The sequence below is a fragment of the Penicillium odoratum genome, assembly GCF_028828045.1.
Source record: "Penicillium odoratum strain IBT 22623 chromosome Unknown utg000004l_segment0_segment0, whole genome shotgun sequence".
Classification (NCBI taxonomy): domain Eukaryota; kingdom Fungi; phylum Ascomycota; class Eurotiomycetes; order Eurotiales; family Aspergillaceae; genus Penicillium; species Penicillium odoratum.
In genome coordinates this window covers 2,029,596-2,048,468 of record NW_026643146.1, presented here as the reverse complement: position 1 = coordinate 2,048,468, position 18,873 = coordinate 2,029,596, and the positions used below count along the sequence as shown (strand labels likewise).

At 48.8% G+C, this 18,873-nt stretch overlaps 9 protein-coding genes across 9 annotated transcripts; 5 read left to right on the top strand and 4 right to left on the bottom strand.

The window, feature by feature from the left end:
* Positions 1 to 1,334: 1,334 nt before the first annotated feature.
* Positions 1,335 to 2,593, bottom strand: N7520_005037 (uncharacterized protein; the record flags this gene model as incomplete). The annotated part of the gene is made up of 3 exons (XM_057138971.1): positions 1,335 to 1,418; positions 1,489 to 2,037; positions 2,096 to 2,593. The coding sequence occupies 3 exons, from the start codon at positions 2,591 to 2,593 to the stop codon at positions 1,335 to 1,337; spliced, it is 1,131 nt and encodes a 376-aa protein (XP_056997178.1).
* A 454-nt stretch (positions 2,594 to 3,047) lies between these two features.
* Positions 3,048 to 3,551, bottom strand: N7520_005036 (mitochondrial 37S ribosomal protein uS8m; the record flags this gene model as incomplete). Its single annotated transcript, XM_057138970.1, has 1 exon — positions 3,048 to 3,551. The coding sequence occupies one exon, from the start codon at positions 3,549 to 3,551 to the stop codon at positions 3,048 to 3,050; it is 504 nt and encodes a 167-aa protein (XP_056997177.1).
* A 554-nt stretch (positions 3,552 to 4,105) lies between these two features.
* Positions 4,106 to 5,656, top strand: N7520_005035 (uncharacterized protein; the record flags this gene model as incomplete). Its single annotated transcript, XM_057138969.1, has 2 exons — positions 4,106 to 4,143; positions 4,237 to 5,656. The coding sequence occupies 2 exons, from the start codon at positions 4,106 to 4,108 to the stop codon at positions 5,654 to 5,656; spliced, it is 1,458 nt and encodes a 485-aa protein (XP_056997176.1).
* Positions 5,657 to 6,219: 563 nt separating this feature from the next.
* On the bottom strand, positions 6,220 to 8,213 carry N7520_005034 (uncharacterized protein; the record flags this gene model as incomplete). Its single annotated transcript, XM_057138968.1, has 2 exons — positions 6,220 to 7,207; positions 7,330 to 8,213. 2 exons carry the CDS (start codon positions 8,211 to 8,213, stop codon positions 6,220 to 6,222), a joined length of 1,872 nt encoding a protein of 623 aa, XP_056997175.1.
* Positions 8,214 to 9,421: 1,208 nt separating this feature from the next.
* On the top strand, positions 9,422 to 11,012 carry N7520_005033 (Zn(II)2Cys6 transcription factor; the record flags this gene model as incomplete). The annotated part of the gene is made up of 4 exons (XM_057138967.1): positions 9,422 to 9,478; positions 9,531 to 10,085; positions 10,135 to 10,272; positions 10,350 to 11,012. The coding sequence occupies 4 exons, from the start codon at positions 9,422 to 9,424 to the stop codon at positions 11,010 to 11,012; spliced, it is 1,413 nt and encodes a 470-aa protein (XP_056997174.1).
* Positions 11,013 to 11,492: 480 nt separating this feature from the next.
* N7520_005032 (putative choline kinase) lies at positions 11,493 to 12,626 on the top strand (the record flags this gene model as incomplete). Its single annotated transcript, XM_057138966.1, has 1 exon — positions 11,493 to 12,626. One exon carries the CDS (start codon positions 11,493 to 11,495, stop codon positions 12,624 to 12,626), a length of 1,134 nt encoding a protein of 377 aa, XP_056997173.1.
* Positions 12,627 to 13,635: 1,009 nt separating this feature from the next.
* Positions 13,636 to 14,211, top strand: N7520_005031 (GAF domain-containing protein; the record flags this gene model as incomplete). The annotated part of the gene is made up of 1 exon (XM_057138965.1): positions 13,636 to 14,211. One exon carries the CDS (start codon positions 13,636 to 13,638, stop codon positions 14,209 to 14,211), a length of 576 nt encoding a protein of 191 aa, XP_056997172.1.
* Positions 14,212 to 14,547: 336 nt separating this feature from the next.
* Positions 14,548 to 16,469, bottom strand: N7520_005030 (major facilitator superfamily domain-containing protein; the record flags this gene model as incomplete). Its single annotated transcript, XM_057138964.1, has 7 exons — positions 14,548 to 14,757; positions 14,826 to 15,233; positions 15,326 to 15,589; positions 15,656 to 15,914; positions 15,980 to 16,104; positions 16,164 to 16,257; positions 16,321 to 16,469. The coding sequence occupies 7 exons, from the start codon at positions 16,467 to 16,469 to the stop codon at positions 14,548 to 14,550; spliced, it is 1,509 nt and encodes a 502-aa protein (XP_056997171.1).
* Positions 16,470 to 17,066: 597 nt separating this feature from the next.
* On the top strand, positions 17,067 to 18,407 carry N7520_005029 (metal-dependent hydrolase family protein; the record flags this gene model as incomplete). The annotated part of the gene is made up of 1 exon (XM_057138963.1): positions 17,067 to 18,407. One exon carries the CDS (start codon positions 17,067 to 17,069, stop codon positions 18,405 to 18,407), a length of 1,341 nt encoding a protein of 446 aa, XP_056997170.1.
* Positions 18,408 to 18,873: the final 466 nt, after the last annotated feature.

The window sequence follows — 18,873 nt, the reverse complement described above, 5'->3', positions numbered from 1 at the left end:
AGAAAATCCAGCTTGCTGCTGACCGAACCCGCTCGAGATCGTAAGTTTGCTGGTGTCGACAATGGCTGAAAGCTCGCTGGAACAGCCGTCAAAGGGGGAGCAAAGGCCGGAACCATCGAGGCAAACGAATGAAATAAATGTGTATGGACGAAGACTGCGTAGTCCAGCGTACGTTGAAGTCCGAGGCCAAAATTAAAAGGCGTAAAAGGAATTTATGAAAGGGAGTGAAAAAAGCTGGCAAATCCTTGTGCGAAGAATCGCAGGGTGGCCAACTAGCGAGTATTATATATCCAGGACATTCGGGTGGGATCTTTCTGGTAGGTGTGCCTGACGCCTACAGCTGGACCGTGCTTCAACACACCAACAAGTGGACGGAGAGCCGCGTAGGAGCTTCACGCCCAGGGTGGAGAAATCACCATGGGAAACAATGCACCAGTGACCTGGATACTGTTATTAGACATGGGCCAAGTGCATGGAGCTGACAGGGAACAACCCCGGTGCCCCTGTGCCACACCGGTGTCTTTCCATGAATGAAGGTCGATCGATCGCGGTCGAAACCGGTACGTCTTGCACACTGATTCGAAGTAACGGGGGCGTTGCGGAGTGGCTCTAGGATGATTGGAGGAGACGGGTGTCCACATCGGGATGGGGATGAATTTGCAATACATAGCTCAGATCTTCACAAGCTCCAAGGCAGCAGGACCAACAGTAGGCATCGGTACTTCACCCTGCGACAATTGAGCTGCGGGCAACTCCTTTGGGCAGCATGTTGGGCAGGACGGCATGAATCTAGGTCAGGCTCTGATTTCTAGTAGTTTAATGACAACCTGAAAGTTGCCATGAGAGGATCTGCAAGAATAAGATGAGTGAGCCTGACGGTGGAGGCGGAGCACATGGCACACTCGTGATGTTCATCAACAAATGTTCTGTTGTCCGACTTCGATTGAGGTTCGATCTTCACCCGGGGATTGCGCATTGTGTAAGTATTGGGCAGACAAGAACTTGTGGCCCAATCAAAGCATGAGCCGAATTTTTTTGATTATCTCTGGTGGAGCGATCAACGTTCAATTTTGGTTCAAGTTGATTACTTCGGTCGTGATCCGCTTGGAAGTATAACCCGCTTTAGGGACTTTAGCAGCCCAATGAACCGCCCAATGTCTTACATTATGCATAGATCAGACTTGACATGACAAATTTTCCCCATAAAATGTATCGGATCATTTTTTACCTCGAGTGGCAATTAAAATTAGGATAGAGCTAAGGAACGCCTCTGGAGTAGGTGGCTCCCACAATGATCGGGGTTAATTGTTAGGGTCTCCATCTGGAAAGTTTAGTTAACTGTCAATGACATGATTGGTATCTGGGTTCCCTGATTGGCTTGAGATGGGGATTTCTACTCCGATACGACGAGCATAATCCTGCAGTTCCAAAGTAAGTCACCGATTTTACCTTTAACAATTCGAATCAAAACCGCGTAAGATGTCTTACCTCACAGCTTAAACGAATAGAATCCTCAATGCCAATGCGAGCCTCGTACCCCAGGATATCTCTAGCCTTATCTCCGCTAGCATACCGCACGGCACATGCATCCCGTACACTTCCTCGACTCAAAGTGGTGGTGGTCCCAGTCACCCAGGTGGCGATTTCACAGACCAATCCTGCAAACCACGCTAATCCTTCCGGGATTCGAATCTCGAAAGGCGGCACATGCCCGAATTGCGCCCATACTGCCAGACAAAAATCCCGAAAAGTGATGGGTTCATTATTTTGGATAAAGAACGCCTCACCAGCCGCTGTACGAGAGGTCATCAAGTTCTCCACAGCTAGGACGTGCGAATCGGCGACGTTGCTCACATGGGTGACATCCCACAAGTTCTGTCCAGTGCCAATAATAAACGGGGTCTCGGACTTGGCAATGCATGCATGAATTGCTGGCACCAACTGGCAGTCACCTGGTCCGCAGAGCACAGAGGGGCGTAAGGCACAAGTGGCCATTCTGTCGCTGGATGCCTGGAGAACAAGAGCCTCTGCCGTAGCCTAATTCTGGTCAGTTAGTTTCCTCTTCTTTCATAACCTCAGAACCATGAATTGCAACCTTAGATTCGCCGTAAATCAGGGAATTTGGCGATGTGGGCCACCGCTCGTCAATGTTGGCATAGGATGATCGCATATCGTCCGTCACCACGCAGCAGGTGCTGGTATAGATGAATGCATCGGCCCCATTTTCTGTGGCTGAATCCAGCATATTCTGGGTTCCAACGACGTTGGTCTTCCACACCTCCGTCTCCAACCTCCGATCGAACCGGTCAGCCAGCGCTGGGATAATACCAGCCGTGTGGATTACTATATCCGGCTGAACCTTCTCGAATGCCTTGCTAACCTCGGAAGCCGAGGTCACATCAACTTGCATGCATGCAATGCCCTCTGGTAGTGCATGTTGGGGGCGTGGGGGACTGCGGTCGATGACGGTGATGGCGCAACAGGGATGCTTTTCTGCGAGGGCGCGCACCGTTGCAGACCCAACAAATCCGGTGCCCCCAGAGATGAGAATCTTTTTCGAGTCCAAGATATCTGGGCTATTCTTAGGATCCATAATGAGGTTGGGAGAAGAACGTTCGAATTCCTGGTACAATGCGGTGACACCCGAGAGATCAACCACGTGTCGACTCAATATGTAGACGTCAACATCGAATGACTCGGGCTGCACAGTCCAATCATACCAAGAAATGAATTGAAAGGGTAGACATTTGAAGAAGATCTGGACATGTTTTTCAAGTCGTTATCTACACACGGTGTTGCTCAGTTGAGCAGAGCACAAGAGATGCGATACACGCAAATATCTAATATACAGATCCTCGACCGAGGTGAATTAACCAACAGTCGCGAAAGACGCGAAAGAAACGAGTCTTATAAAGGAGACTCCGCTGCGAACCAAACAAACTCCAGAGTAAATGCAAAAAGAAAGACAAGACCAAGGTATCCTAGTACACGCTCTGCCGCCTTAAAAAGACGGATCCGACAACCGACTATGACTTCGGATGCTGGATCTATTGCACGCGACAAAGCACCAAGCCTCCCATCTTCTTCTCCACACACTCGCGAGCCTCCATGATACCCTTATCTGTAGAGAGGTAGAGACTCTCACCGGGGGACCGCAGACCAGCAACATGGTGGGCCTCATCACCGCGAACGATTTTCCGCAAAGACTCGACATCAAGAGTGATCCGTCGCTTCGGTTTGCTGATCATGATGACCTTTCCCAAAACAGACTCGTTCTGCCAGTACTTCAGACCCAGCCAGAGACGTCTCGACGCAACATTATCGCGAGTGATGGGCTCCACCTCTTCGGTGGCGGTCGGGAAGCCAAGGATGGGGTGTGTCGGGGGAGGAGTCGGGCCTCCGCGGACGACGGAGGAGATGTAGCCCGAGTTCTGCAGGGCCTGGCAGAGCTTCAAGTGAAGATTGCTGTTGGGGATGGAGGTGAGACCCAGGCGGGCCTTGGTGGCATTGTTCAGATGGGAGCAGACGGCGGCAAGATTGACGAGAGACATTTTGATTTATTGGCGTAGGAATTGAACCTCGGAGGTTGTTGGACGAAGGAAGGAGAAAACTGCGGAGAGCCCAAATAGCAGTTCCCGGATGGTATGGCTGGCGGAGAAGGCGATAAAAAGGTGCCGAGAAGAATATGATAGGAAAACAATGTAAACAGCACTTCAATGACTGGGCTGAAGGAAGTCAATGAGCAACGGCCTGGTCGACTTTTGTTCCGAGTTCGCGATGTTTGAGTTGATCGCGATGGAAATTTTCGGAGAAAAGGTAGTTCCGGCCTGGCTCTCCGGAACAGCTCCTACTTACCAGTTGGCGAAGTCGCAGGTACTTACCCCACTTATACATTATTGATGTGATAGCCATGTACTAGTGACGCGCCCATCACAACTATAAGCGCCGAGAGAAACAAGGCGGTTAGAGGCCGCGTCTCACAGGCTCAGGCCATGACCCCTCCAAGAAGGCGCTATTTACTTGTATTTTCTCTCGTAAGTCTCCAATCTACTTCCCTGGCACATCTTCTCTATAATCACTCCATATATCCAAATTGACTGCAACCATGCCTCAACGACCGGGCGAGGAAATCCTGGTGAACGTGTGAGTTGGACTGACACTTCCCCGCACATCATATCCACGGATCAGAATAAATGTGGACCAAATTGAACTCTCTCTGATACTGCAATTCCATAGATTGGCTGATATCCATTACTATTTCACTACACCCACCCCCAAACCCCTCTATCATCGATTCGAAAAAGGTTCCTACCTATACATCTATCACGATGCTTCAAAGAACAAAGCACGAATCGAGATCGCCAATAATGCGGCAACGCCAGATCAAGATGCATTCCAAGGCACATTAGATAATGTCCATATACAACACTCCACCCAGTTCCCGACCTTATGCACCGTGACGGTGGATGGATACACAGGTGTTCCCCAACAAGAAGCTTCCCAGTATGACTGGCGACTCCCAAGCACCGACGGACAAAATGACTTAATCCGCTTGAACACGGTCGATATCTATTTCTGGACTGTGGATGACGCCGACCAATTCCTCGACTCAGCGAGGCTAGTTCTGGCAACTCCCCAACTAGAAACCGACCGAGACACAGCTGAGCAATCAGAGCAACCTCTAAGCTCTATAGTCCAGCAGCTCGAAAGTGTCGCTGTCTCAGACCCCGCATATCAGAATGGCCAAACTCCGGATTCACGATTCAACCCACCAGTGGCAGCGGCAGCGGCAGCACCAACAGCGCAGGCCGGTCCATCGATCCTCAGTTTCGCTCCGCCTCCAAGCGCCCCATCAACCCATCAGCGATTCTCGTATGCCGAGAGCAATTCCCCGGTTTCTCCGATTGCACCAGAAGAAAGCGAAGAACCGGAAATCCCAACACCACTTCCCTACAACCCCGCCGCCCCCGCCGCTCCAGAACCCATCAAGCACCGTGAGAAAACCCCTCCACCCCCAGAGGATGGCACGGGAACAGGTCTTGCAGCAGCAGCTGCTGCGGACGCAGGAGTGCCATACACACCACCGCACCAAAGAGGACCCAGTGTCGGGATTAGCTCGTTCACACCCGGTCCGCAGTCCACCACACTAGGAATGCCATACACGCAAACAGGATACGCCTCCCCACCCCCAAGCGCAGGTCTAGCCCACGCAAATACATTTCCCCTCGGAACGAGTTCTGCACTGCAAAGCCCTATGCTCCCATCATACCAGCAATCTTTCATGACGGGCCAACAGGTCCCAGCGGGTGGGATGTCGTTTGCGCCGCCGCCGCAGGATCCCAATGCTCATCTGTATGGGCAGGGGTATGTTACGTCACAGCAATCACCTCCTCAGCAGGGACTAAATCCGGATGACTTCTCAAGTTACTCGTATGAGCAGACGCAGCTGCCTATGCAGCGGGGTGGGTCGGAGTATGATATCCATAGTCAGGTCTATAGGCCTACTAAGGAAGAAGTGCACTCGCATGCGCAGAAGCATGCGCATAAAGCGATGAAGGCGCCTGGGGAGCGGCCGCATAAGATTGAAGATAAGGCGCATAAGATGGAGGGCGGAGTGAATCGGTTCTTGAAGAGGTTAGAGAAGAAACTCGGTTGAGCGATTTGTTGTTCCTGTTTGTTTGTTTCTGGTCGTCTGGTTTTCCTGAATTCCTTCTAGTTTGGCTTATTTTAGCTTGGGCTGCTGGTCAGTTCATTGAATTCATAAATCGATCTGAACCTATGAAAGCCGTCGATTCCCGTCCAGGTTTAAATGAGCAAAATTGGAGAGAGGAGTGGTTCTGAGAAAGTAGCATTGACTTCTAACATGGAAAAGCTCAAGCACGCCCCCTTGATAAATGACAGAAAAATACAATATGCTCAACCCGAAGAATGCAATCAATCGCTTAATAAAACAGTATGCTCTCGATATCAGAATATGCAGCCTCGCGAGACACTGGAAGAGACCAGGAAAAGAATACCCAGATGTCATCTCGAAAGTCAGCAGAAACGAATAGCCGCCGAGAGAGAAAAATAAGAGAACCACAACGGCAACGCGAAAAGAAATGGCCAAGTGGGAAGATCGAGCCAGGTGCTCTTGGGGTGGAATGTTCAAAGGTATTAGCACGGAAGGTTAATAGTATCCCAGAATGTAAAAATGAGGATGACAAGCGAATATGCCTTTTAGTTGAGTGCAAGAGTGACATAGTCGATCTCATCGACATCTTGCTTAGCCTCAGGCGCAGACTTCTCAGTATAAACAGGCTCACTGGAAATAAGCTCTTCTTCCGATTTGGTCGAAGGCTCAGCAACGAGGTCTTTCTCATCTTCGGAGATCTTATCGTCAGAGATATCGACAGCGACTTCAGTAGACTGAGGGGCCTCAAGTTCCTCTGGCGTGATGGTGGCCTCTACAACAACGGTAGCAGGCTCATTCGCGGGGGTGGAGTCAGTCGTGGTCTGGAAGACTTCCTCAGGAGATTCCGTGTGTACCTCATGGGCCTCGTTCTTAGGCTCAGCAGAAACCTCGATGGGAGCCTCGGCAGCATTTACCTTCTCAATCTGCTCAGCTGGACCCTTGGGGGCTTCATTGATAGCTGCCTCGGGGGCAAATTCCAGGGGAGCCTCTGCGGAAGACTCCACAGTGGTCGATTCGACTGGCTTGCTGACAGACTCCTCGACGGGCTCAAGAGCAGCTTCCTGCTTGACTTTGGTTTCAACTTCGGGTGATCCGATCATAGCGTCCTTGAGCTGAACAACCTCGGGCTCCTCCGGGACTACATATGTGCATTCTTCAACATTTTCCTTCTCACTCTCCTGCTCGGGAAGAGGAATCTTTACGTCCTCCTTTGCCTTCTTTGGAAGGGATTCCTTGTTGGATGCCTGAGACTTTTTAGTTTGGGGACGCAAAGCCGCAGATTTGGCCTTTGCCTGCCCGCGCTCAGGTGCCCGTCCCATGGATGGACGTGGAGCCTTGGTTGTGGTGCTCTTCTGGGGAGCTTTCGATTCCGGTCGATCGTGGCTCTTGCTGGCTGAGCTGGCTGTTGGGCGCATCATTCTCGCCAGGAATCCTTCATTGGCCGGCTTGGTGGAGCCAGCATCACTAGCACGCGAACTGGGCCGCTCATGGGTTGGACGAGTGGGGGAGGAGAGCCAGATGGCTGTCTGCGCACTGTGGTCCCTGCAGTATTCCGGGTCTGGCCTGGGCCGGCATTCTTCAGAGAAGATGGCTTCCTTGTGAGTGTTGAGGCAGTGGTGGTTGTTCGCCCAGCTGCAGGCCCCGCACTCCCTAACCTCGCTGCAGATGCTTGCGTTGGTGCAGTCATAGAAGCTGGCAGGCGAACAGGCCTAGTGGGTGATCGTGCGCGAGATTTGGCGCTATTCGGAGGTGATGTTCTCGAAGTCTCCTGTGATGGTGTCGAGCCGCGGACGGTACGGGCAGTAGCCTTCGCAGCAGGGTTCAAGGAGGCGCGACTCGGCTTATTGACAAGGGTATTTGCACGCTCCTTTGCGATCTCCCGGGCGGTAGGGGGTTTTGTTGTGGTGGCAGGCTGCTTGGCCGTTGACGAAGACTTGTTGTTCGAAGCAGTGTTTCTTGTAGCATTGATGGTCGACGGGCGCTTCTTGACTGTCTTCTGAGCCGGCTGCTCCGAGGTTCGGAGGGCATGTGAGGTTGTAGGTGCGGGTGCTGAGGCAGGCGCGACGGCTCCAGTCTCTGTCTTCACGGGCAGCGTCTCCTTTCCGGGACCATTGTCGACAGCAGACACCGCGTCTGCTTCGCCTTGATCATGTATCGTCGTAGCCGAGCCGGATTTTGGCTGGATGGAACTGACCATTTGATCAAGAATACCCTTCTGGCCATCATCCAGACTGCCGGGTGTGGGGGATGCCACACTCTGACGACGTGCCTCGACAGCCTGCTCATTGATTTTCGGTCCAAACATTCCTGGGCTATCACTCCGTCCACTTATTTTCCGTAATGGCGAACCTGGGTTTGACTGAACGACACCGTCGACAGTGACGAAGCTTGCACGGACTTTCGAGAGTGGGCGGGACGATCCGGGGGTGTCGGAGCTAACGGGAGATCTTCCACGCGAAGGCGGCGAGGTGACCTGGCTCGGGCTGTTCTCAAACTTGGCCAGCAGACTGCGAACACCAGGATGGGCGTTGTCCGACATTCTGAGGTAGGCCAAGTGATCAGGGGGCATAGGCGCAATTGAGGGGAAGAGGACGCGTCTGGGGCGCACAGAGACGCGAGGGGAGGAGTAGGGAGAGCGACAGGATATAGGCCGTATGAGCCCCCTCCTGGGGTAGACAAATCTCAATGAATACGGTGGTATTCTAAAGGAATCAATGGAAGGGAAAGAAGATGTGGAAAAGGGTCGATCAGGGAAAGCTAATGCACTAGTGACTGATTAGCGTATCCAATGGGGTGTGAAATATCTCTACGCCTTACAGTCCCTATACACTCCTCCCCTATTTTTGGTTTATTCAGGGGTATGGATTTACGTATGTCGGAATTATGTTTCAGATCATCTTTCTGTGACATGACATGATCTCATCCCCTTTTCTCCTTTCTCCTTTCTCCTTTCTCCTCTCTCCTTTCAATGCTCATCTCCGATCTTCCTACCAGTCCAATCCAAGCGTACTACGGGATATAAATGAACATGTTCCTTGTTTTCAAGATAATCATTACCAATTTTATTTGGTATTAGACACGTCTTTAAAACCTATAACTCCTTGCAGCGGGCAAACCGAAAAATCGAGCAAGTTGGCCTCAGGCAAGAGGTAAACACCGGCGATCCCACCATCCCATGGTTGTAGCTTTAGACAAATCCACGGTTCAGATTGATCTGAAGATCGAGTACAAAACGTTAGAAAAGTCATTTTTCATGTAACCTTCGGATATTTCCAAAGCATAGGATATGAAGCCTACAGCTTCATTAACATAGAGGACAAGTGTTAGTCTCCCCCCGTACTCCTCAGTTTTCTTAGTACGTAAATAGTGGGGAACCGTATGTATGTCATTTCCGTAGCGTATCTGCAGCTACCAAGATGGGCCCAGCACATGGCATATTGTACTCACCTTGCTACAAAGCACACCCGATACATACATAGAAGACCTAATCCCCGTGAGACAATTTCTAGTCAACTTACCGAATCATGAAAGACTGGAATTGAAGATGACGGTCTCACCGCCCTATCGGCCCCATTCTGCCGCTTGACATAAACAGCAGCACATGTCACAGTCCGTGGTGGCCAATCAACAGGCGTTATAAGTCGGCTTAACTAATCACCGGAATTACGTCAGCACATTGGGTTAGGAATACGAGCGCATATCTGCTGAAACTCTTTACTCTAAATCTATAGTTCGAGATGATCAAAAATGGTTGGAGTACCTCGCAGCAGTGGCTGTCGCGTCTGTGTGAAGCGTCGGGTCAAAGTAGGTGTTGGTGGCCTTAGAAATTGCCCATCAAGACTAACAAACGCCACAGTGCGATGAACGGGTTCCAGGATGTGCCAAGTGTGAGACATATGGGCAGCCATGTCCTGGTTATGACAAAGGCTTCAAGTTCATTGCTGGGAAGCCTTACAGAACACCTCGGCGCCCCCCTGGAATAGACAATGCAAGACCCAATATCCCAAGCCCAGGCTCATCCAGCTCAAGCCCCATAACAGAAACCCAATTGTTGATTCAAAGAGAAATCCCACATTCTCCTGTCTCCGTTGATGTGAATGTCTTACAGAGTCTGAGCGCTCTCATTGAGGATTTCTCATTCCCCCGTGTTTTGAACGCCCCCAGCTATGTGGTGGCCTCTTGGTTTGAATTTCTACCCTCCATTTATGGTCAGAGCCGGGCATTGGATGCGACAATCAAATCATTTGCAGCGCATCATTTTGGCCGGGGCTTGCAGAACCAGGATATGGTCATTTATGCTCGATCTGCATACGGAGAAGCATTGCACTGGCTTCGTAAGGCTTTGATGAACCCCTCGGAATCACTGTCTTCCAATATATTTTGCGCAGTTGTGTTGCTGTGCATGTACGAGGTAAGATCCTAAAAACGATTACCATTTTGCCCGCTTTCTGACAGCCCAGCTCTTTACGGATACGGAAGACCCGGAGTCCTGGATGAAACACGCAAAAGGACTTGGTCAATTAGTGCAAGCCCGAGGACCCGAACGCTACAACAATCAGCTTGATATCTCATTGTTGAAGTCTGCAAGGGGACTGATAGTATGTACTTTCGCTACCCATGAATGCCAGTACAAAAGCGTGCATTAAATTGATCGCATGTTCTAACCACCGAACAGGTTATGCACTCAATGTTCGCTGGCGAAGATTGCTTCTTGGCCTCCGAGGAATGGCATCGGATGATGCAACAGCAACACCTGGCTACGTTGCCGTTGGATTATCACAATTGCATCGAAAAATTCTTTGCTTACTTCACCCACTCTCCACGAATTGTGCACAACCTTTACCGCCTCAGAGAGAAGGACTACACAAATCCGGTGGTAATGATGGAGATATCGCAAGCTTTGGCTCAAGTTTTGGACATGCAAAATAAAATGGCTTCTTGGTATAATGAATGGTCCCAGGTTTCTTCCCCTCCAATTGAAGCTCTTTCTACGACGGGCGATGAGTTGTTTCCAATTATATTGACGTATGCGGATTTGGTTGATGCATCGGTCTATTGTGGCTACTATGCTTACATGATCATTATTCACGAAGCGTTGAAGACATTCGGATACCCAGGTCCTCAAGAAACCATGGTTTCTTACTTTCGCGATCAAATTTGCAGGTCGATTGAATACACGGCCTTTGGAGCGCTGGGCCCTTATCGAATTGGTTTTCCTGTACGAGTCGCAATTGAGACTGCAGACGATGTAACGAGGTCGTGGCTTCTGGCGCGCTTGAAAGAATTTTCAAAGACCTACGCCGCAGCTAAGCCCGAGAATTATAAGCCAATAATGTAATTAAAGATTCATATAGATTACTGAAGCATTTCGATTCAAAGACGAGCGACCATCACAGCCAATTCCAATTCCACTAATGTACCAAGACATCCACATCTCCTGCAGGGCTACACTTCAAGGTCTCTACTATCACGATTATATCAAATAATTCCATCCTAACTGCTCAATATTTATGCTTATAAACTTGGAGAAATTTAGTAATTCACTCATCTGGCTGGCAGGATAGTTTGCCCCGCCCCCTCTTTTGATAAGCCTAGTGGCTGACTCACAAACCATACTGGATGACTCACAAAGCATCTCCTTTCCATACATCAGCAATTGTACGAGACTCTACTGAGGATTTTGGAAATACATAAGTCTCGTGTCGTGTGTATAGAAATATCCCTTCAATGTTATCTCTGCTATCTTTCTGCAATAGTCGTTTAAAACCCCGCTAGGCCATTTGACATCATTGTCCGCGGACCACAAATAATCAACAAGATGGCAACCTGCACAAGCATCCCCGTGACTATTCCAAAAGATGGCTCACTGACAAAGACTACGATCAAAGATATTATTGGCACGTTTCTCGACAAAGAATGGCCAAATGTGGACCCCGAAACTATCGATGTGAAATACCTCACCGGATACGCAAACACAAACTGCGTGGTTGAACGACCAAATCCCAATTATGGAATACCCTTAGAACCTCTCAAGGTCTTCCTCAAGATCAACGGCGAATTTGACGGGGAGATTGAAGTTTTCAAGCACTTGGTTCCCGATAAGCATGAAGAGGCACAACTATGCTACGACTATGGTCAATCCGGTCTAGGTGCCAAGTTATATGGCTTCTTTCAGGCACAAGATGGCGCTTTCGGAAGGGTCGACGAGTTCTTGAACGCTCGCAATTTGCAGGCAGAAGACGTGGAAGACGAGAATATCCGAACTGACATTGCGAAAGCACTTGCCGGGTTTCATACCATGGAAACGCAACGGAAGAAAAACCCGGTCCAGCAATATTACGATACAGTCACCAGAGGACTTTCGAAGTATCACAAGATGAACAAATTGAAGAGGCTGGCAAATGAAGTAGGCGTCAGTATCGACCATGTTGTTGATTATGATTTTGTCTCCAGAATCAGAAAAGTCACGGACAGACTGGAATCCATTGGAGGAAAAAAGGGATGGTGCATCCATGACGTTCAATTTATGAATGTTATGGTGAAGATAAATCCCAAGCAAGGAGAAAGCAAAATTGTCCTCATCGATTTCGAATTTGTCTTTCAGAATTATCGAGCGTTTGACATTGGTGGGCACTTTCTGCAGAAGATGTTCAAGTGGTTTGACGAAGAGAGCAGGATTGTCAACTGCCGACCTTACACGGGAGAGGAGAAGAGGCAATTTTGCGAGGAATATGCAAAGATGTGGAACGAGAAGACTGGGGACTCGGATACAGGTGAACAGATTTTAACTGAATCTGAGCTGGGTGTGATGTTGACTATTACTTTTGAAATACATAACATGTTGTGTTTCTTGGATCAGGAAGATGCAAAGGATCCGTTGGAACTTCTGGGGCTCAACAAGTTGTTTGAAGAGTTTGTCAATCAGTATAAGAAGCTTGGGCTAGGCAATTGATGTCAGCCAAATCAGTTCCTGTTTCAATGCCCATGAGCCTTGGCAATCTGATATTCTCCCAGATGTCGCGTACCTTTTGAATTCAGCGCTACTAGCACATTTAAGATTGCCCACGTCTAACTTATTCTAGTCGTTTTGTTTCCTTTCCACCATGCATTATTACTGGCTTCCTACGATGCATGGTTCGGGTCAAAGCACATCGTCCATTATTCTTGTGGGGGTGTGATGATCTTTGACTGGACTTAGACCGGGATTCTTGAAGATGAAATGACTCCAAAGTAGTTATATGGATGTGATCTACCTTTAACCCACTGGGCCAGCTATTTCACGCCAAAAGCCAATGACTTTGCCCCTTTCACTACGAAGCCGTCAATGAGCGATTCCGACCGCGGTAGGGTAGCTTCAAGCCGTTGACCCGGTCCCGGCCTCTGGATCCGAGTTGTTACCGTGGCTAATTGTCACATGAAAATCAATGTACTCGATGAAGTGTTAAAATGGGGGAAATGAATAATGTGCATTATATGAATGAGAATATGAATTCTGCGTTTATTCAAGTGAGTAAAAAATCATTCAAACCTCGTATTCGTGATATACATATATGAATATGGCATGTATTCGCACTCATCTATTCCTGTCGGAGCCCTAGGCAGGGACCGAATTCACCGGAATTTTAAGGCTCCCAGTGGCAATGGTATACAGGCGTGCAAGAATCTCGATGTGTCTGAAGGGTAAATGCGCTGCATTGGTAGTTCAGAAAGAGCTTGCAGATGACGCTGGTGGTGGACGAATTAGGAGATCAGGCCTGACGCAAATGAGGCAACTGAGTTTGCACGGGTACTAGTACCCGATTGAGGTCATGATATTGCTATCGTTCCAACTTTGTAAATTATTTTAGTCATTCAAATGACATTTACCGGCCGAAAGATTTAATCTAGAGATATAAATACATCCACCAGGGGCATAGGAGCTATGACAGTAATATTCAGTCTTTAGCTGTTCTATTCCCAGTATGTCAACAACTTCTCAACCAGACAGTGTTGCCAATGCACGCTTAGGTCGACTGGCTCAACTTGGCATTGAATTACATGCAAACAGCCCGGAGACAGCCATTTGGCTCGCACTGGAACAGATATTAGCCGACTTCTTTGGACATTCTCTATTCACTGTCCTTGCATTTTCTGAACAAGGCGTTACAAGACTTCACAGCACCAATACAGAGCTGCACCCGATGGGAACAAGAAACAAGTCCCCCGCTGCGGATCATGACAGAGAAAACGTTGGAACTCCACCTCCACCACCCTGCCGCGCAGCGTGGGTCCAGCAGGTTTTGGTGGATGGCAATATTTGGCGTGGCTCCACGCGCGAGGATCTAAAGGCAGCATTTGAAGACTGGGAGCAACTTTGGCAGGCGGGCTTGGGATCAGTGATGAACATTCCTGTCCGACTGAATGGTGTCACGATAGGATCACTCAACCTTCTTGACAAGGAGCATCAGTACGATGCAGCCGATCTCAAGCTGGGCATCCTGATAGCACAAATCGTGGCACTTTTTGTTCATCGAGTGGCTGAAGAGACAGAAAAGTGAGTATTGAGACTGTATTCATCAAAACCTTTTATCCTGGAAAGTAACTAAAGGCATTGTCGAGATGCAGATAGTCAACAAGACACACAGACAATGTCCCTCAGATCTTGATTTATATATCACTACACGAATGTACTTGTCATTGAATCGGAGCGGTTGAATGAGAGAATTCGACATCATAGAAAGTCTGACAAGCTTAAAGTGAAAGATGCCGTGACACGGACTGGGTGATAAGATATTCATGTTACTGTCTGCATGAACATTTGAAGATTCGGATTATAAAGAACTATAGATTGTCCAGACCCTCGAAATATCATTCTTTTCCAATGCATCTGGACCTTATAGGGAGTAGCGGATGCTCTTATTTTCCCAATCGGTCTCATCTAGGTCGATTTGAGCTGCACTGTCTTCGATAGCTTGTCCACTTAAGCTGGCCCCAGCACCAAATTCTTGATCGCGCCTCTTATTCCATCTCTCCATCAGCTGTCTCATGATCATAATGATTGCGACATTAAGAACGAAGCAGGCAATCATGATGTTGAATGCAGTCTGGCAAATTTCAGCCCCCCAATCACCTTGTACTTGCAACAGAACGGACGAAGCCACTGGGAACTCACCTGATAAGTTGGAGCTTCTCGCGGCAAAAAGGTCAGTGGGCCGACAATGTATCCTACGTAGAAGCCAACAAATAACATTCCATTGACAGTTGCCTTCTTGGTATGTCCGGTGATGTTGCTGGACACGAGACTGAGGATTGTAGGAAAGGCACTAGCGTAGGCGCTGATCAACCATAGTCCACCAAGGCGACTCAGCTTGTGGGACTCTGGGAGCAGCTTGATCATCAAGGCTCCTGCCAGGGATATGATGTTGAGCAGAGCGATAGACACGCATCGAGCGTTCTTGAAAGTTATTGATATAATCACGGTGAAGGCGACATAAAGCAGAAGGAAAGCACCTTGTGACATGGTGAGAAGTTGGGTCTGCAAGACGCTGTAGCCGAAGCTCTTCAAGATAATGCTTCCAAACTTCAAAATAGTCTCATTAGCAGTGGGTTGGTTGAATGTGCGGGCTGGAGGGGAAAGGTAGAAGATGCATCTGATGATGCTGCACTACATACCGCCGTCAAGCCACCACCTGGGAGAGTCGTAAATATGCAAAGTAAGAAGAACAACCAGGACCGAGGATCCATAAGCGCTTCCATCATCTGCCCATGGTTCCATTTTCTGGTCTCGGCTGAGTGTCTCGCACCTTGCACACGGGCAAAAGCCAACTTCCTTTCCCTTTCACTGAGAAACCATGCGGTTTGAGGGGTATCAGGCAAAAGCCACAGAAGAAGGAGTCCCCAAAGAAAGGTAGCGGCTCCAAAGATGATGAAAAGGAACTAGATCGACAAATTAGCTACAGACTGAAACGGTATTTGGCTATAACAACTCAAGAGCTTACATACCTGCCAGCTTTTGACCGCACTGTGAATATGGGATATGGCATATGCAATAATACCACCAAAAATGTAGGCGACGCTGGCTCCTCCGTACCACAAACCATGCCGCAGAGCATGCTCGGATGGTTTATACCAAGTAGATGTTATGATCGTAAAACCCGGGTTAACTGCAGCCTCAAAAGCCCCCAACAAGATGCGCAGGGCAGCAAGGCTCCCAAAGTCATTACCACCAGCCATACACATCTGTATACCCGCCCATATCAGTCTAGCATATATCCAGCAGTGTTAACTCTCCGAAATATCCGATCGATTTTTGAAGGGTAAACGTACACCGAAATTACTACGACTTTCCCCACCGGGAACTTGACCAACAGGATTGAAGCTAGGGGGCTGGCTGCGAGAAATCCCACGTAGAAGAAGCTAGATACCCAAGAATATTGCGTTCCCACAAGTTTCTGTGACAGTTTCAGTCTTGGTCATTCATTCTATTAGTCTGAGTTGCAGGCAGACTTACTGCATCCTCTATGATACCCATGATTGCGGTATAGCCAAGAGATGTCTTGTCGAGATATTGCAACAGATACAGGATAGTCATGAGCGGAATCAAGCTGTTTCGTTATCAGTACCGTCCATATGACTATGGAATGGTGCACTGAGCGCTAATTACTTACTGTAAGTCAATTTTTCGGACGAGCTCGCGCTCCTCAGCAGGGGTCATGACCAAGTTTGATTCTGCCTCTCCTGTACTAGCATGCAAAGTTGCGAAATCCATTGAGGGCTTTGCCTCTGCCATGAAATTTTCCTTTTCAGTTGGCGCCATAGTGAAGGCGAGTGAAGGCAGTTGACACGGTACGAGTTTCTTCGAGTTGGACGTTCCAAAGTACCGTGAACGTAGGTGATCCTCGAGCAGGAATTTGTCTTGTACTTTATACATCATCAGTCCAGGTCATGCTTCATGATAAACAGGCATTGATATTCAGTGACCAATGAAATGCATGATAAATATCTTGTAGTGCTCAGCCAGCCCGTAATTGTTATCATTGGAGTGATCAGCGGGTACTCGTACCCGTAATTACCCCGGTTGTTTCACTATCTTTCTGGGGAAAGGCAGCCACCGGGTACTCGTACCCGACTAGCATCAACTTTATTTCGCCACGCGACGGCAGACATCGTGTGCTAAGAAACTTTTACGTGCCCTCGATTTCCAAACTGAGTTGGACAAGTTTCCCCGCAATGGCCGGGTACAAGTACCCGAAGCAAAGGTTATTTACCCAGCTTTCTACTGCCTTTTGTGCACTCTATCACTCATCACAGGCCGAACACGTCTGAACCCTTTTTCTATTCCGCGTGCCCCAACTCAACATTTCTCGACCCATTGTTTTTCCTGCGGACTCTAAAATTCGAATTATTGGCTATAATGACAGCAAAGACGCCCCCCGTGATACCTGATGAGGCTACTATTCCTTGGAACCTCCCTCTGCGGCCAAGATACGTTTTTTCAGGAGCCAATCTCATTGACCCGGCAAAAGGCGAGGTGTTGGAAAACGTGACAGTCCACCTTTACGACGGTGTTGTCAAGTCTATCAATGGCAATCCTAAGGAATGGGCGGATGACTCTACCACGATAAAGGTCGATTTGGAGGGCAAGTTCGTCTGCCCTGGTTTGATAGACTGCCATGTTCATTTGACGGCAGTTCCTGGGAAGATGGGACTTCAAGAGATGAAAAGTATGAACCCATCCGCTTCACTCTTACGCCAGCCACATGTCTGCAGGTCCATGTTGGAGAGGGGCTTCACAACCGTGAGAGATTGTGGAGGTGCACTTTTTCCTTTGAAACAGGCCATCGAAGAGAATGTGCACCCAGGTCCAAGACTGTTCATTGCCGGACACGCATTGTCACAGACGGGAGGGCATGGAGATATGCGTGGACTACTAGATAACAGTGAATGCTGCGGCGGAACGACGCTAGGTGTCGGTCGAGTCATCGATGGGGTACCTGATTGCCTGAAGTACGCCCGGGAGGAGATTCGCCAGGGAGCAGACTTTCTCAAGATTATGGGCGGCGGAGGAGTGGCCAGTCCGACAGACAAGATCGGAAACATTCAATTTTCGGACGAAGAAATCAAGGCTATCGTGACAGTCGCATCAAACGCAGGCACATATGTGACCACGCATGCCTACACACCCCAAGCTATTCAGCAAGCTATTAGACAAGGAGTGCTGGGAGTTGAGCACGGCAATCTACTCGACGAAGAGACTGCAAAGCTTATGGCCGAGAAGGGAGCTTTTCTCACGCCGACACTCATCACTTACGCCACGATGGAAAGATTCGAGGGTTTTCTTCCTCCAGCCTCAGCAAAGAAGAACAAAGAGGTGTTGGAGAAAGGATTGAACGCTATTAAGATTGCCGTCGATGCTGGTGTGACTGTTTGTTTCGGGACGGATCTACTTGGCAAGCTACACTTCGCGCAGTCGCGAGAGTTTGGATTGCGGCGTCAAGTTCAAACTTCCCTGGAAGTCTTGCGTAGCGCTACGGTTAACGCTGCCCGAATGCTCCGACAAGACAAATTCTTAGGCCAGATCGCCCCGGGCTTCGCAGCTGACATGTTGATTTTGAACGCGAATCCGTTGGAAGACATCACCATTTTGGACGTGCCCGAAAAACACGTGCTAGCAACAATCAAGGATGGTCGCGTTTATGTGTCGAGATGGTCAAAGCTTGAGACCGATCTGCATCGGATTGTCAATATCGCTTAGCAGTAAATTTAGAATTCAATTTCGTTCCGCACAAATGCCATCTAAGTGTCTACAATATCTAATCTGATTTTCCAAAATGATAGAGTAAAAATACCCAAGACTATTCATTCCCTTGAGGCCTTCGGTTCCCTGTTTTGCCATGGTTATAGCCCTGTCGCTTATAGGCCGGAGGGACAAACATCGCCTTGTACCTCAACAAAAACCCGCCCAAAACCTGCAAAGTCAAACGCGCCCACGAGAAACGACCCATGGGCCGGATCTTTGTCAGTGGACGTGTTGCATATCCCGGTGACTGGAAAGATGAATGAGGTTGGGGGCAGGTGCATAAATAATATTGATAGCCCATCTGCATCATTCCATCAGGTGATAATTCCAGTAAATGATTCCAAAGATAGATTACAAAAACAACAGTGCTGACACCAGTACAGTTAAATGCACTGATGCCTTTCCGTAAATCTGGGTACCC